Genomic DNA, 15,935 nt, shown 5'->3' on the forward strand with positions numbered 1-15,935 from the left:
ACGGCGTACAGTTGATGTTAATGAATCGAGAAATTACTATTTTATGATTTATAATACAAGATTTGCTCAAGAGTGGTTAGTTTTTGTACGTTTTAGTACCAAAAAGAATTTTATTTACAAGTAAATCGCTGTATCTGCATACAAGTAGTCATCTACGATCATAACAAATATTAACATATCTTCTGTAATAAATTTCTTAAAGTATATCTTCTTTCATTCTGTTTTAAGTCTTGATTGTTAGCGCCTGAATGACGGCTTATAGGCAATAAATAAATCTGGATTTATTTATTTGTGTAGCGTCTTAAATATCGAGTGCATTTAAGTCACGATTCCGCTTTCGTCATCACGGTGAGGGAGGAAATTGATTGACCCTTACACTGGCAGAATAGTTTATACAGAAACTAGAATCTCAATTGCGGTAAAAAAAAAAGTAATTATAAATGGAAAACAATGAAACTATCGACGAGATACGATGTAAAATAAATTCATAATGTATATATTAATTTTTTAATTTAAATTCTGCCATTGAAAGAGCGAACGTTTACGACAGATTACTTTTTTCATTATGAAAATCCTAATTCAGTTTTTCTTACGGTATGTTTGAATCTAGAAAAATACAGTCTGTTTCTTCTATCGACACGCTGCGTCCTCACTAATTTCTGGATAAAAATACAATTTGTTCCTTAGCCGAGCAGTGGCTCTTAAATAACATTTGCATAGAATATCACCTATCTAAACATTTTGGCTAGATCATTGTACGAGATTTTCCAATTTCAGAATTTAGAACGAAGAGAGGAGAGGGGAGAGAGAGAGAAAGAACGATGTTCTCGTTTTCTCGCGAAGAATGTACGTTAGCGACCAGTCTGTTAAGTAATGGAAAAAAGTGGAGTATCGTTAATTGCGATTGTTAAATGTAAAGCTGCTCCTTCCTCGAATTCAAATCCTTAAACGTAAATACAGTAGTTCCTCCATAACGTCACGTTTCTACCTCTACTGTTTCACTGTGGTACGGAGAAAGTACTACACTTTTCGTGTCGAACATAAATTACAAAAACGGTCAAGTACTTAAGTAACCATTTTACTTTCACGGTAACGTCCTGCAGCTTCCAAAAACGTCTCTTCACTTACGTCTCTTTTGTTTTAAATTGTGGGGGTAGTCTGCCGGTTCATCTTCATCTAAACAAGAAACAGCAATGTTAACACTAGGTTTATGGAGCACTAAAAATTACTATTTTACATTACTTTATAAAAATAACATCAATTTATTAAATAATTCCTCATGGATGCATCTTTACAATCTCAGTATTCTTAAATTGAAAATATTAGAATTATATTACGTAGTTTAGCTGTGTATTCTTGAAACATTTTAATTACCTTCGCCTTCGTCTTCCCCTTCGACCAAGTGAATATCGTTATTCTTCTGCTGAGGCTCCTTGCCATAATCTACTACTTCATACTGGTCGTCACCGGCCTCTATTTTGTCGGCGCTCTCTTGGAAACTGAAAATAATTAATAGATATGTTAATACACAGTTCAAACTGTTAATACACGTACGAAAGAATTGTTCCTAGTATATTGTAAAGATTTTTGAGCAAGTATTCATCAAGTGAATAGTACAGTAAAGAATTGTTAAAACGTACCCAGAAAGTCGGAGATGATTGCCTTCGTCCCCAATTTCCTGAATCCCAGGAACAACGTTGAGCCATCCCCGCCTGTCAGGATGATGTTCTTCGTTCCTTCTGCCTTGGAACTGAGCAACTAAATTGCCATTCTCGTCCTCGTTCTCTTTGCTCTCTGTGTCTTTTTTCTTTTTGGACTCGTTCTTTAGTCTCCCCTGTGTGTCATCCTGTTTTTCCTCCTGATTTTCCAGCTTCTGGTCGATCAACACTGGAATTGGCGGTACACCAATTGGAAGTTTGGACTTCGACAGCGGTTTTGCAGCTGGAAGTGGCTTAACCATGGCTGTAGACAGTGGATTAGGGTTGTTCGCGGACGTTGAAGTCTCCAACTTCACTGCTGGGATCGACTTCATCGAGCTGCTCGCCACTGTGCTCTGAAAAATTGATTTATTTCGATTGATTTACCAATGCCAGAAAAAATCCCTGTAGATATTGTGCATCCCATATTATTTGGACTTCTAACCTGGCCAGCCTTTGAACATTCTCTAATAAAATGTTCCATGATTATTTGACTTTTACGTAATCTCAACTTAACTAGTCTAAAACTATTAAATGCATATCACATTTTAGAACACCAACTTACCTGCCTGGACTCTTTGGCGGAGGATAGGTGCTTTTCAAATCTAGGCCTCCCTCTCTCTCTTTCTCTCTCTCGAAGCTACAAAAGCGCATTACTATGGAAATTTGCTCAAAGCATGCTACTTGGCGAGGACAAAACCACCTGACAGAAGTTAAACTACAAATAGTATTAGAAGGGAGGAGATCAAACTTTCCGAAGACCATCGAAATTTTCCTGGACCGTTTAAACTTAGTACGAACATGAGATGAAGTTCATTAAACAGATATGGGACAAGCAACTGTGAAGTAGTTTCATTGAACGAGAAAGCAAAAGCACGAGGTTTAAATTCATTTGAATTCTGTATCAATTAATTGTAATGTATAATAAATAAACTTGTATTCAGACTAGTAAAATGGAAGCAGATTTTAGTTCGGTTAGGTTGTGCAAGGGTGCCAGAAAAAATGCAAGCAGATCAAAATAATAACAATTTATTAAATGCATTGATTAACACGGACATACAGGCACATTCAGTACGGCTTGCAAGCTACACGTATAGGATTCTTTCATTCTTTTTCTCACTCGATTAACTTCTCGACAGACTACTGTATTCTCTTTCGCGGATATACAAATCGTTAAGTGGGACAGCATAAATTAAAACGTGAAAAAATTGACATTTACACAATTGCTAAAATAATTGTGAGATAAATCACTGTAAGCTACACTTTATTACAGCGTCTGTGCCTAGAACATTGCACTTGATCAGATCATTCGTTAAGAAGCCTATGCAGATATAAACGTTAATACCTATAGCAAAGGTGTTAACAATCCAGCCGTTAAAATAATATAGGGACGTGTTAGTCAATTTTCTTTACATCAATGATTGATATAGACAAATTGATAGATCGTTTGACGATACAACCTTTCAAAAAAATACATCACAAACTTCATTGAGACAATACGTAACAAAGAGACAAAAGCTGATATGTCCATAGACAAGTATAAATACTTGTATACACAACTCTCATGATCTTCACAGATTTCTTCTTTACAATATTCTACACTCTGCAACGACTCATTGAAGTTCCACACACTTGGCACTGAATCGTCTTCATTGTTACTTCACTCAACTATATAAAATGCTCGACACAACAAGGCAACTCTCGCATCATCGCGTCTTAAAAAATAAAATTGTGTTACATTAAGGAAACAAAAGAGAGAAAAAATTAACAGTTAAGTTGAGATGTCATGCAATAAAATTCGTTTAATATCTATCCACTGTGTAATACTCCGTTACACGTACAACCTTTTCTACCACCTTAATAGTAATATCTTTTAATGCTTTTCGCGAGACAAGTTTATTCGTTTTGAGCACCACCACTGTATAACTTAGTCTACTGTCAATTTTCTAACAGTGCGAAGAGATACTGATTCTCCCCCAAAAACGGTTCGGACCAGTTCAAAATCTATCTACAGCACCCAGTACGTACCATGCAAGTTACGTGCATGTGTGGACATTACCAGTGACACCAAAGGAATCTCTGATCTCCGCAGGGCATGAACAACTATGGTGCATCAAGGCACTTTTGTCGACCCTTTGCAGAGGGTCTCAAACATGTTTCTCTAATTCGTGTTAATCGTAAATAATATTTTCAACTGATTTCATTAAAATTATAATACGCAGGGTTACCATACTTGGGCAAAGGTAATAAAACCCTTCGCAAAAATTTAGTTTCAATGTTAAAAATGTCTAGTTCATAAATACTTTAAAACTTTCTTCAATTCTTAAATGGAAGTCATTCCTTCTTCTAAATTCCAAATTTCCGGGCTCTCTCACTTCTGGTAACCCTAGTAACATTGTGCCTTTTATAAAAAAAATCTAAGCTAACAGATAAGCTTTCATAAAAAAAAATTGTGGAATTATCTACTTTCATTTCGGAAATATTTAATGTTTAGTATGAGCGGGATTATAACCTAACCTAAATCTACTTCTGATTGATAACCTTGAATGACCTCTAGATATATAGCCAAGGTCAACAGTCTGAGCAACCTTTAAAGCAGAAATAGGTTTGCATTAGTTATAGTCCCACACAGTGAACAATTAAACTTTAAATATCTCGAAAACTATAAGAGACTGCCGATGAACCCGTAACTAAAAACTACTCATGTCCTTGACAATATACGTCAAGGTGATCGATGTCTCTTAAAGTAAACAATTACCAACAAAATTGGCTCTTAAAAATGCAAAATGGATCGTATATTCTCTTCGTAAGAATAATCGTCATCGGAGCTCGCCCCAGTAGCAAAACTGCTAAGACCTCGCACACATAACCTCTAAATCTATGAACGGTTGAAAATTTCCCTAGCTGTCTGTTTCTTCGGGATCACAGCTCTCCCAACGAGTTAATCAGGAGAATCGTTGTTCTTTAACGAGGGGACCTCGAGGTTTGGCGAGTTCGAGGATACTTTCTTGTCGACAACGTTCTCGTTAATTTGATTTGGCGGCGGTATCACTTGCTTTAGCTGTTCCTCGTCAGGGTTTTCATCGTCTTTAGCCTGATCGTCTAGTTTCTTTTGGCTGTTCGCCTGCGAGTTGTAAAGCAACGGCAACGGCAGCGAGTTTTGCGACTCCCCATCCTTTCCTTCGTTCACGCCAACGGGCACGATGTTTCCGTTCTTCTGCGCGAAACGGATCTTGCTCTCGTTCGCGTCCTCGTTCGCTAGTTGGTTACCTGACTCTAGGGGGTCTCCGATTGCGTGATGATTGCGGGGTGCGTGTAGGGGCTGCGGGTTTCTAGCACTGTTGTTCGGTGGACTTACCTGTTGCTGTTGAGACGAGCCGGCCGCAGGCTTCGCACCCTGCTGCTCCGTCCGCTGGGAGATGTTCGTAGATTTCTGCCAACAGAAAGACACCAAGATCCATTGAAACTCATTCGCCACTCTTGAGATCATTCTCTCTAGCACTCTGTGACACTTCGCGTCAAGAAACACGAAACAAAAATAATACAGCTTCATACCTTAACGTCCTCCAGCTCGCGAGTCAACTGAAACACTACTTTCGTCAGATGCTGGATAGTACTGTCCGTATCGCCAGTGTTTTTCAACAGATCCTTGTACTTCTCTTCGAGCCTTGTCTTGTCCGTATCTATCTTCATGTATTTGTTCTTCAGATCCTCCAAGTCCCTGATTTTCGTCTCTTTCTCCTCCTTAAGTTGCTTTATGTGAGTGCGTAGCTTCTGCAGCGTTCCCTCCAGCTTGTTCATGTTCTCCAAGGCTTGCGTCTCCTGCTTCTTGCAACCCTCCTTCAAATCTTGGTGCTCCGACTGCAGCATCTTGTATGTCTGTTGCAAGGACTCGAATCTTTGCATCGCTTCCCTACCATCTTTGTCTCGTAGGTCCTTTTCTCTGGAGGCACGCTGCTGGAGTTCCTGCTTCACTGCTGCGTTCGAAGTCTTCTCCTCTGCTAGAGACTTTTCCAGACGTGTTTTGTACTCGAATATGACTGAAAATGAACCAGAGAAGACTGTTGTAGCGTCATAGCAGGCAAATAATGAGATGCTAGTGTCTAAATGATACTTCTGTCAACTTCTGATGTACATTGTACAAAGTTAAAGTTTTATTCGTAGTTTGATCAGCTATAAGTTAGAAATATGATTCAGAATGTTCGGTACCTTGGAGTTGAGCAGCAAGTGCTCCTTGCTGGTGAGTACACTGAATCTCACGTTCTTGAAGTCTGTACATTTCCGAGGTGGCAGCACGGTAGAGGAACACCAGACAAACAACCATCACCCCGCAACCCGCATAGAGGGCCAGGCGGCCACCACGGCCCCTGCCAAGTCGAGAACCACTCATTTCTGCAAACATAAAGGACATACTTTAATAAACACACCTCGATGCACTGTTATTAGACAGAAGCAAGAAAGAAAACATTTTTCGTAGAATCTCTCTTCGTTATTTGAAATCTTGCAGGTACAAGTAAACTTCGACGACAAATAGTACAGATATCAAAGAGTCTAGAAATCATTAATCTTCCTCGAGGGCAAAGGCTCAAAGGTAGAAACCAATATCTGATAGTGGATCTCGACGGGCGAGGGTTCCAGGAAAATCTGAGCAGAATAAATAGCGGAAAATAGAAACGAAGATCGAGGGGAATAAGAATTTCGTGGGAGGATCGTGTAAACGGTCTCCGCGGAGCGAGATACTGAAAAATGAACGCTCGTTCGAGTAGAAACGAACAGGGAATCCTTTTGTTCACCGTGGCGAAGTGAAAACGAAGAATAAGGTCAAGGGGTGAGCGAGGTTGGAGAACAGGAACGTAATTTACGCCGGCACTTGTCATAGTCCGCGTTTCATCGCTAACTGCGAGTGAAAGTCAACGAATGTGATGAGCCGTACAAACAATTTCTGTTTTCTTCTGTCACGCACGCTTCGCCTCGTTGCATAATTCCCTCCATCGATCCGGTTTCGACCCTTAAATGATTCAAAGTGTTTCCCTTGGAAAAATAAATCTGATTCTAAATCTTACAGTAGCCGCAACATAGCTTTCAAAATTCAAGTCTAACGTGTATAATTCTACCGCTCAAAGTCTCCAGCTAGAGGGGATAACATAAATGCCTGCCTGATTGTCTCAAAATTATTTATATTTTTTTATTTAACGAAACCTTGTTTTTTATTAGATATTCTTGTAGAGCACGAAAAGACGAATCCAACGAATACCATGATCGTACCATTCCGATCGGTCAATCCCAAGATATTCGCGTCTGATAATAGAGGACGAGTGTTCGGATAATAGAGGTTACACTAAATCGTGGATTAAACGAGCAAATAAAATCCGAATTGTATCGTGTTTGGTGTCGTTTAAAAGAGAAAAGTGTAACGGATGTGTTGGTAATAGTTTCATCGAGGAATCGTTAGAAAAAAAAAATCAGTTTTAAGGTATTAAAAAGTTCGGAGACACGGAACGCGTGTCACGGGACTTTATGGGTACACTATGGAAAAACAAGATAACGGGAACAGCAGCAGACGAACTGACGGTCCCCGAGAAAGCAGATTTGAGAAGGTAGCTGCTGAAACGCGAGCGAGCATGGCGGACGAGGGAATTGGCCGGCATTAAATTTAACGAGCAAAGAACAAGGCCGTAGAATTCGTAATGGCTGCAACTAGTGCTCTGAAACTTGAACGAAGGATGGCTCGTCCTAATTATGTCTTCCGCTCATGTTTTCTCCTCGCGTGCCTTCGCTCCTACGATTCCACCGTGCTCGATACTCTTCTGGAGCCTGCGTTTAACATACTAACCACTAGCATACTAATGCTAGACATAAAAGCGACATTTTTCCGATTAAAATGAATCCAAACACGACACAGTTTCGATCATATTTACTCTTCTAATCCACGATATAGTAGAACCTCGAGCATCAGTTCGGATAATAGAGGTTCTACCAAATCGTGGATTAAACAGGCAAATGTAACCCAAATTCTATCGTGTTTGGGCTCGTTTTAAGCAGAAAAACGCCACAAACACGATGGTAAGAGTTTCGTTAAAAAATAATTAAAAACAAAAAACGTTCTGGGCTCTTAAAGGGGTATAACTCACAGTAGTGGGACTAAATATTTTCGCAAATATTGCTCACGCGCGTCCCTCGCATCTATCGCGATGTTACCGTATTAATTTAAATGATAATTAACAGGTATTACGTTACAATGTAAAGGGCTGATCGCGTGACACGGTTCCATTTCCCAGGCATTAGGCAATTAAAGGGATTAAAGCGAACACCATAGAACAACCAGCGAGTACCATTTGTCTCCGCCTCCTCCTCCTCCTTCTAATGCGTCTTAATTATATCTTTCATCCCTCCTGCGAAGCTAGTAGAGATACACGGGGAAAAATATAATCGTAGGCTGGCCCGTCCTATCATTATTTCATACTCTGCCCTGGAATTAGAAGATCGTTGCGTGTGCTTCAATTAATTATCGCGCCGCCGTGTCGGTGCTTCAAGGCCGACCTTATCCCCCGAAGAAAACACACACGAATTAACGTTATCCAACGCCGTATTTCACCGTCCTCAAGATTTTTCATTTTCGCGATTTTTCATCGCATTTTTGAGACGGCTATAACTCTTAAGAATTTTACATTTAAAAAATTTAACAAATTGTAACTTTGTAAAAAAGGGTCATACAGCAATGTGCTTAGGCTCATTTTGTAGGGTGAAACCTATACTTTCAACGCTGCTAATTATTTTTTTCTTACAGGATACTTTTGCAATAGGAAATAAATAAAAGGTCGCAATAGTATTCGAAAAATTCAAACTACTGTAACTTCGTGAAAACAAAACGTACAAAAAACTATCTTAGCTCATTTTGCACAGAAAAATCTGTACTTTTGGCCTATCTAAAAGATTCCTTTTTTGGGAAACAGTTTTGCGGTAGAAAGACGGGTGGAAACGTGAGTTTGATACGCTACATTCGCGCAAGGGCTTTCGCTGCAAATTTTTTTCGAAAATTACAGCTATCTTCGGATCCCGTGTCGGTATCACGTCGGGTTATCATATCACCGGGAAAAAGGGACAGATAAAACCCTGCCGCACTGGTTTCCCCAGCGATCCCTCGATATTATCCCACGTCGAACCGGCCTGAACCGCGTTTTTCGATACCGTCGGAGTCTTCGGCATTTTATTCTGGTAACTAGATATTCCGTATTGGCCGCGGTTCGATGTCGCCGTGCGGGATATAGTTAGCAAGGTTACAACGACTGGCGAATGGTTGTGCAAAGTTTCATTTTTCCGGCTGACAAGCGAAAGAACGATCGACAGATTTTTCACACAATTTTTGTAGTAGATCTTCTTCAAACGTATTATCGAAACTTTCATGATGTTTGTGAAGAATTTATCCTCAAAAATAAAAAAAATGGTTTTTCATTTTTAAAGATTCTTTTATGAAACTTTTAGCATCATATTTGTGACATTTCTCTGCTTAAAATGAGTCCAAACACGATACAATTTGGGCTACATTTGCCTGTTTAATCCACGATTTAGTAGAACCTCTAGTATCCGAACTCATGCTCGAGGTTCTACTGTATCGTGGATTAAACGAGTAAATATGATTGAAACTGTGTCGAGTTTGGACTCATTTTAATCAGAAAAATGTCACCAACATTTTGGTAACGGATATATTGTTATCTATGCTTTTTTAAAGAAATAATGTTTTTATTATTTTAAGTCCTTATAAATTTTTCTAAAATTTCCACTATTCTGCTTGTACATAAAATTCGCATAATCCACGGGCAATAAATTGATTAGTTCGTGCCCGACGGTCATTATGTTTGTTTAAACAATGACGCCACACGTGGAAATAAAGCGTTCAACTAACGACAACAATAATTAATTAACTAGACGCGCTGGCACTATTAATTGAACTGTCAAAAACAGAAAATATGTTACGGTGCCAGGGAATATTTAATAATTAACAAGGCGGCAGCGGCGGCGGCGTTAAACCATCTGATTAATATTCGTGTCGGTGGAAACCAAATTCAATTTAGATCAATAATTTAGCCCACGGCGCCGCGGTATTTCCCGCCACTACGTTTAATGTACTGTATAAATTCAGTCTGCATTTCATAAATTTTTGGCGGGAAAATTATCGCCACACCGCTGGGGAATACGTAGTGATTTAGTATCGCCGCGGAATATAATGACAAATGTAACGTTCGGGGAGCCTCGAAAATTATGCGTCCACTAAAACATTCGCCAATGATCTCTCCATAATGATCGAACCCTATGCATAATCGAAACAAACATCAGAAAATAATATATTAAAAAATTAAGATAAAATAATAAAGTATTAAACGAAATGAGAAAAAGGAAATTATTAAATTGTTTCCGAGATAATTGCTAAAATCGAAATTTTTAATTGCTATAGTGCAATCGACTCGCCGCGTCGTTAAAATTTTTCTCGATCGCTCATCGCGTTTATGGTTGCGGAGACCTTCGACTCTCTCAGCCGTCCTTGTTCACTTCTCCACCGTGCATAATTTATCCGAGGAAAGACCTTATAAATTCTTAAAGTACGTATTAATACTAAATTATTCCGATAGATCCTGCGGGCGCGCGTGCACGCGTCTGGTTTAATAGTAACCTAATATAATAGGCAATAACGATGCCAACTGTAGCGGTTAATTAATTATACGCCGGCAATTATTGCCCTGGTTTATTGACTGACTGTCGACACGAGGCTCGGTTCAATAATAAAGAAATGCGAATGCGAATGACACAACGTTGATCATTAATAGTCATGAAATTCGCTGTTGTCGACCTCGACACGTGGCATGCTACGAACTAAAATGAATGAACGAATCTGATCTCTTATTCTAGCGACTTTATTTCGAACGTCTTCTTCCATTCATTTTATTTCCCAAACAATGATATTTTCCCAATTCCTTAAATAATTTTTTCTTTCTTTCTTAATCGCAATTCCTTAATCTTCGTACTCGGTTGTTTAAAGCAAATGTTGCAAATGATTCTTATTTTAGAAGAATAGGATTAAATTGATTTTCGTTCGATTTATCCACGGAACAAAATGGTCGACCCAACGCTTCAATGACGTCGCGTGGGACACATCCTGCATCGCGGCGGTTCCCATACGTTTTCCTATTCCTGTGTTACCGAATACCTGCTCGCCCCTCCCCTTTTAGCCAAGTATCCTGTTGATCATCAGAAGTTTCGATCGACGGTGTATGTATACGGTAACGTGAGCAGAGCTGAACGTGTGAAATTCGACACCGGTAATTACGATAGCACCGTTTTTATCGAATCACATCGGTCCCTGCTTCTACTCGTCATCATTGAGAGCTGTTCTCATTTGCTATATTTCTTTAAATGAAAACATATCTTCCATAAATATCAATCCTACAAAAATAACAATCTTCCAGCACTCCTTTTACTTTTTCTTAAAGGTCGGTTTAATTTTCTTTCGATGTATTACATTGAATCACGTAAGATTAAAATAATTATAAAATTGTTTGTTTAAAATGTCCCCGATATTTTTCTGATTAAAACGAACACAAACACGATACCATTTCGATCACATTTGCTCGTTTAATCCACAATTTAGTAGAACCTCTATTACCCGAACTCGGTTCGGATAGTAGAGGTTCTATTAAATCGTGGATTACACGAGTAAATATGATCGAAATAGCGTCGTGCTTGGGCTCATTTTAACCGGAAAAATGTCGCCCATATAATGGTAAAAGTTTCATAGAAAAGTAATTAAAAATGAAAAAGTTGTGGGTATAAATTCTTCAGAAATGTCATGCTCATCTCTTTCGGATATATCGTGACGTTACTGTGCTAAGAAATAATTATAAAATAGGATAAAATTGTTGGACGGTCTGTCAGGTTCTCTCTGATGATTATGCGAATTAGGAAGGACGTTTTCCCGGGGAGAAGACACACCGTCTCGGGGAAAATCGCGCGCACCGGGTGGAGTTTGGTAGCTAGCGGTTGAATTCGAGTTCACTGACACTTTCGAGCACGCGCGATAGATCCTGGCTGCCTTTCGTCTGCTTTCACATGCCCGTGTGTCCGCACATCCGTGTGCTATAGGCTTTCTATTAGGTCGATTGGAAAATTCTGTAGGTACTCTGCACGTTTTTGCCTTTGAAACGAAAGAAATCGATTTCTTTTTTTAATGGAACCGCTCGCTAATTAACCAACTGCGGATTCTTTTGCAAAACAAAATCTTTTTCAGAGCCTTCCCTGCGTTAATTCGAATATTTTGAATGCTAAGTCTAATTCTGATCTGGTTGCATTATTTTATTAATATTCTATCATTCTGTTCACACTTTTTAAATATTTTATGTATATTTAATTCTACCCATTCATTTTTATTTTATTGCAACAGTATTTTTCATACAATATTTATTTTACTTCTATTTATGCGATACTTTACCAAGTTTGTTGCTCTCTATATATAATTTATTTATACCGTTAAAATATCGTCCAACTGCATACATTTTCCCGTGTACTGTTTACCGATATTTCCGTTTAATAAATATTTACAAATACCCTGTAAATAAATATGTATGCACGCGCATTTAGAATATATCGATAATATAAGTATGAATGTACATTCATAACATAAGCATGAATATATGTATGAATACACGACCAGTCATTTTCGCGAGAAGAGAGATAGACAAACAATAAATTTTTAAAGCACTTCCATAAAACACACGAGAGTCAATTTCATGGCATTAAGGGATAAAATTTTATAGCGGATTTAATGCGAACGAACGGCGACGCGAAAAGAAAATAATACAACGGACCCGAAGATTTAACGTTCTATTGTATTTCCACAGGTTTCAATCAGGGCTTAACGAAGTGCGTGTGTACTCGACAAATTTTCAAATTTCATTCTCTGCGAAAACGAGTTCGCGAACCGACGAATTTTATTGTATATTTTCGACATATTTTTCTTTTGAAAATCAGCCTCCGTTCCAGTTCCATTACGATTTCCAACAGCGGCCTGTATATTTGTATTACAATTTACATTTTATTCAGTAAATTTGCGAGACGGAATGTAAATTGCGATGAAGGCACGAGCATACGTAATGTAATCTGGCTGGCTAGTTCAGTTTCTGTTTGATTGTCGGGTATGCTAAAACCTTTCAATATTATTTAAACAAACAGAAATATCATCTATACAATCTAAATATCGTACAAAAAGTACGATAGTATTAGTATAGTTAGTATTATATGTAAAAATACAACTATGATTATTTATGCAATTATTGGGTAGCGGCTGTTGCACCATTTGTACATTTAGTGGAATAAAATGCAGGCAACATGATTGACAACAAGAATGTAGAACGCGTATCAAAAACCAAGGAAATATGTCCCAAGAAGCTAACAAAAAATTCAAGAAAAATACTGAAAGGATACGCGATTACAGCCATGAATAATTCAAGAGATTATTTTTATCCTCCTCGAGCACGTTAAGGAAAAAGGATACCCAAGATTGCTATATTAAATAAACTCTACGTTCTCGTCCACATAAAGCATTGAATTAAGACGATTTTCTAAACATTTAATTTCGTGGACATAATTTAAAATGTATCTGGACGAATTCATTCATATCATTTTTAGTCCTGATTTGTTGATTCACGAGTCCATTGACTTCCATAATCTAGATCCGTGACCCCATGCTACTTTCTATTGGCAACACCGTCTGATCTAGTTTCCAATCTAGAAATGCCCATATCAGAACGAACGTTGGTACTCGATATTTTTCAGTTATATTTTTAGTGTCGGCTTCGTTAATCTGGCACACCTGCACCCGGATATTAATCAACATAATTCGTAAACAACTTTATTTACGACGCATTCCGCCGATCTACGGATATTTCCGGTCTCGTGAAATATTCCGATACCCCGGGAAAAATCGCGGATTATTTTATCGTCGTTTCGATAAAGCTCTCAGAAGGCCACCGGGGGAAACCGGTTTTCGACGAGCACAGTCTAACGCCATAAACGATGCGCCATAAAAGATGCGCGACGCATCGTCGAAAATTTAACGCTCGATTAAATATTCTCCGCGTTTTATTTACACTTTGCGCATCTCCGAACGATAGAGAATAATTAGAGAAATCTAATTGCCTGTTCGCAGCAACTTATGACATTGTGCTACCTTGTAATTTTTTTTTATCGAGGAAGTATCGTCAGATAACAATCGAGTGATTCGAACGCAACGCGCGTACATCATTCAGCACGTGAGTTCATCGTTAACCCAAATGACCCGCCGATGATTGCATCGCGTTAAATAACGCTATTCCTTTCTTCACTTTCAATCGAGTTGTCCTCTACGGAAACACGTTGCACTGCCATAGACTATGCAACATTCCAAAAATGTTGTACAGTCCAGAACAAAATTGAAGTTCTATTGAATTAACATTGTTGCCGTTTTATTTATTATATATACCCACAGATAAAGAAAGAAAATACCAATCCTGCTTAATGAAACATATCAACACAGTCAACAATTCTCCATGCAGTTCCGTATAATTTCTCTAAAAAATTAAATGTTAAATTAATTGATAATAAAGAAAAAATAAAAAAGAATAATATAGCGGTAATGTCATAATAGGAATTTTATCCCAGACTGTATTCGCAAAAGCCGGCAACTACGGTACAAATATTTACCATCTTACCGAACGTGTCACCACAGGTTATCGATCGTCGTTATCATCGCGAATTATCAGTAACAGCAGCTTCGAAAAAAAACTACACCACTTATCAGGGTACACAAATTATTTCATACCTGTACATTCTGACACAAATTATGTCAAACCTGTACATTCTGACACGATCTCTAAACCAATCCCACATCGATCAACGAAATATTCCAGTACAGCAACATTACAGCAATCGAACCTGAACTCGCACTACACTTCTCAATCGGAACTTCTTCGAGTCTCGCGTTCCATTTTGGAAACCGCGTGTCACAATAACAATTAACCTAACCCCACTCTGTAAAACCGTCGCGACCCCGAAATCGATAGAGAAAAAATATTTTCTGAACTTTCATTTCCGACACTTGCGCGGTTCGGGACGGTTCTTTTACACTGGTAGAGACACGTTCGATCGTTTCACTCGGCGTTTCGATCTCGGGGGAAGATCGATCTTGCACACTCAGGACACACGTTATTCCTACCTCATTCACAATAAGAGCGATCCTGCCCTCAGCTTTCCGTCATCGCCGCGTCCTCAAGCGTTGTGAACTGTTCACAGCTGAACAGCAGGCGTCGCGACGCGGTCGTCCGGCCAGCCAGACGCAAATTACACGGCCGCGAGACACGGGCACAGTCAGCAATCGATGACTCGATGACGCGCGATCAAGACACGAACCACGCTCGACAGGTTAGGGACTCGTACGCACGGCCACGAACTCAGCTGCACGATGCGACGCGCGACGTGCCTCGCGAGTCCCCCACCACTGAACGCCGCCATTGTTGCGCTATCCCGCGGCCGACCAATCGCGTGCCGCCACTTCGGCGAGTGACCAATGCCCCGACACTGCGCTGCCAATCCGCGAATTGAACATATCCCCAGAAGCAAATCTTTCAGAATCGTTCAGAGTCGTACTTTTTTGGCTTTTGGGCTTGTTTATTGAACCCGCATGATATTTTTCTGTAGAATTGACTGTAATAAATATAGAACAATGAGAGACTTATTTTGCGAACCTTTTTTGATACATTCCTATTTAAGGCTTTCTTGCGTTGTGTTTTGAGAAAGAGAGACGTATTATTGATTTGTTTTGATGATCTCTTCCGGGAACAATAGTCCATATAATAATAATAAATATTACGAGATTTACCAAAATTATTAAAAGAAGAAACACATTTTTCTTTACTGTTTCTTACAATTGACTTGGACAATTTTTATTTTGTATAGAGATCCGCAGTTTAATTATTGTGAACGGCTATACTGTTTTTTGCGTATTGAAAATAAATAAATTTTCGTAGAAATATTTTTACAATAATCACTGTACACTGCAGTGCAATTTATCATTGAGGTTGCTAATGAGAACATATTTTCGTTTCGCCAGTCCGATCGGCTATGAACAACGTGTAGAACAAGTTTCCGGCTCATAAATTTCCCTGTGGAACATGTTGAATAAGAGTTGCAACAATTATCCACGGCAGGAGAAGC

At 38.9% G+C, this 15,935-nt stretch overlaps 1 protein-coding gene across 1 annotated transcript; it reads right to left on the minus strand.

The window, feature by feature from the left end:
- Positions 1-33: 33 nt before the first annotated feature.
- On the minus strand, positions 34-15,193 carry LOC143358896 (uncharacterized). Its single transcript, XM_076796417.1, has 7 exons — positions 14,938-15,193; positions 5,907-6,089; positions 5,253-5,737; positions 5,056-5,130; positions 1,641-2,053; positions 1,375-1,499; positions 34-1,176 (listed from the first exon to the last, which is right to left on the minus strand). The coding sequence occupies exons 2-7, from the start codon at positions 6,085-6,087 to the stop codon at positions 1,121-1,123; spliced, it is 1,335 nt and encodes a 444-aa protein (XP_076652532.1). The 5' UTR covers positions 6,088-6,089; positions 14,938-15,193; the 3' UTR covers positions 34-1,120.
- Positions 15,194-15,935: the final 742 nt, after the last annotated feature.

Source organism: Halictus rubicundus, chromosome 11 (genome assembly GCF_050948215.1).
Source record: "Halictus rubicundus isolate RS-2024b chromosome 11, iyHalRubi1_principal, whole genome shotgun sequence".
In the NCBI taxonomy this organism is placed as follows: domain Eukaryota; kingdom Metazoa; phylum Arthropoda; class Insecta; order Hymenoptera; family Halictidae; genus Halictus; species Halictus rubicundus.

Excerpts from the sequence above, each read along its gene's own strand:
- LOC143358896 (XM_076796417.1), bottom strand. The coding sequence starts at position 6,087 with ATGAGTGGTTCTCGACTTGGCAGGGGCCGTGGTGGCCGCCTGGCCCTC. Across the intron at positions 5,131-5,252 it reads GCGAGCTGGAGGACGTTAAG|AAATCTACGAACATCTCCCA; the intron begins GTATGAAGCTGT and ends TTCTGTTGGCAG. Across the intron at positions 1,177-1,374 it reads AGGGGAAGACGAAGGCGAAG|ATGAAGATGAACCGGCAGAC; the intron begins GTAATTAAAATG and ends TTTCTTGTTTAG.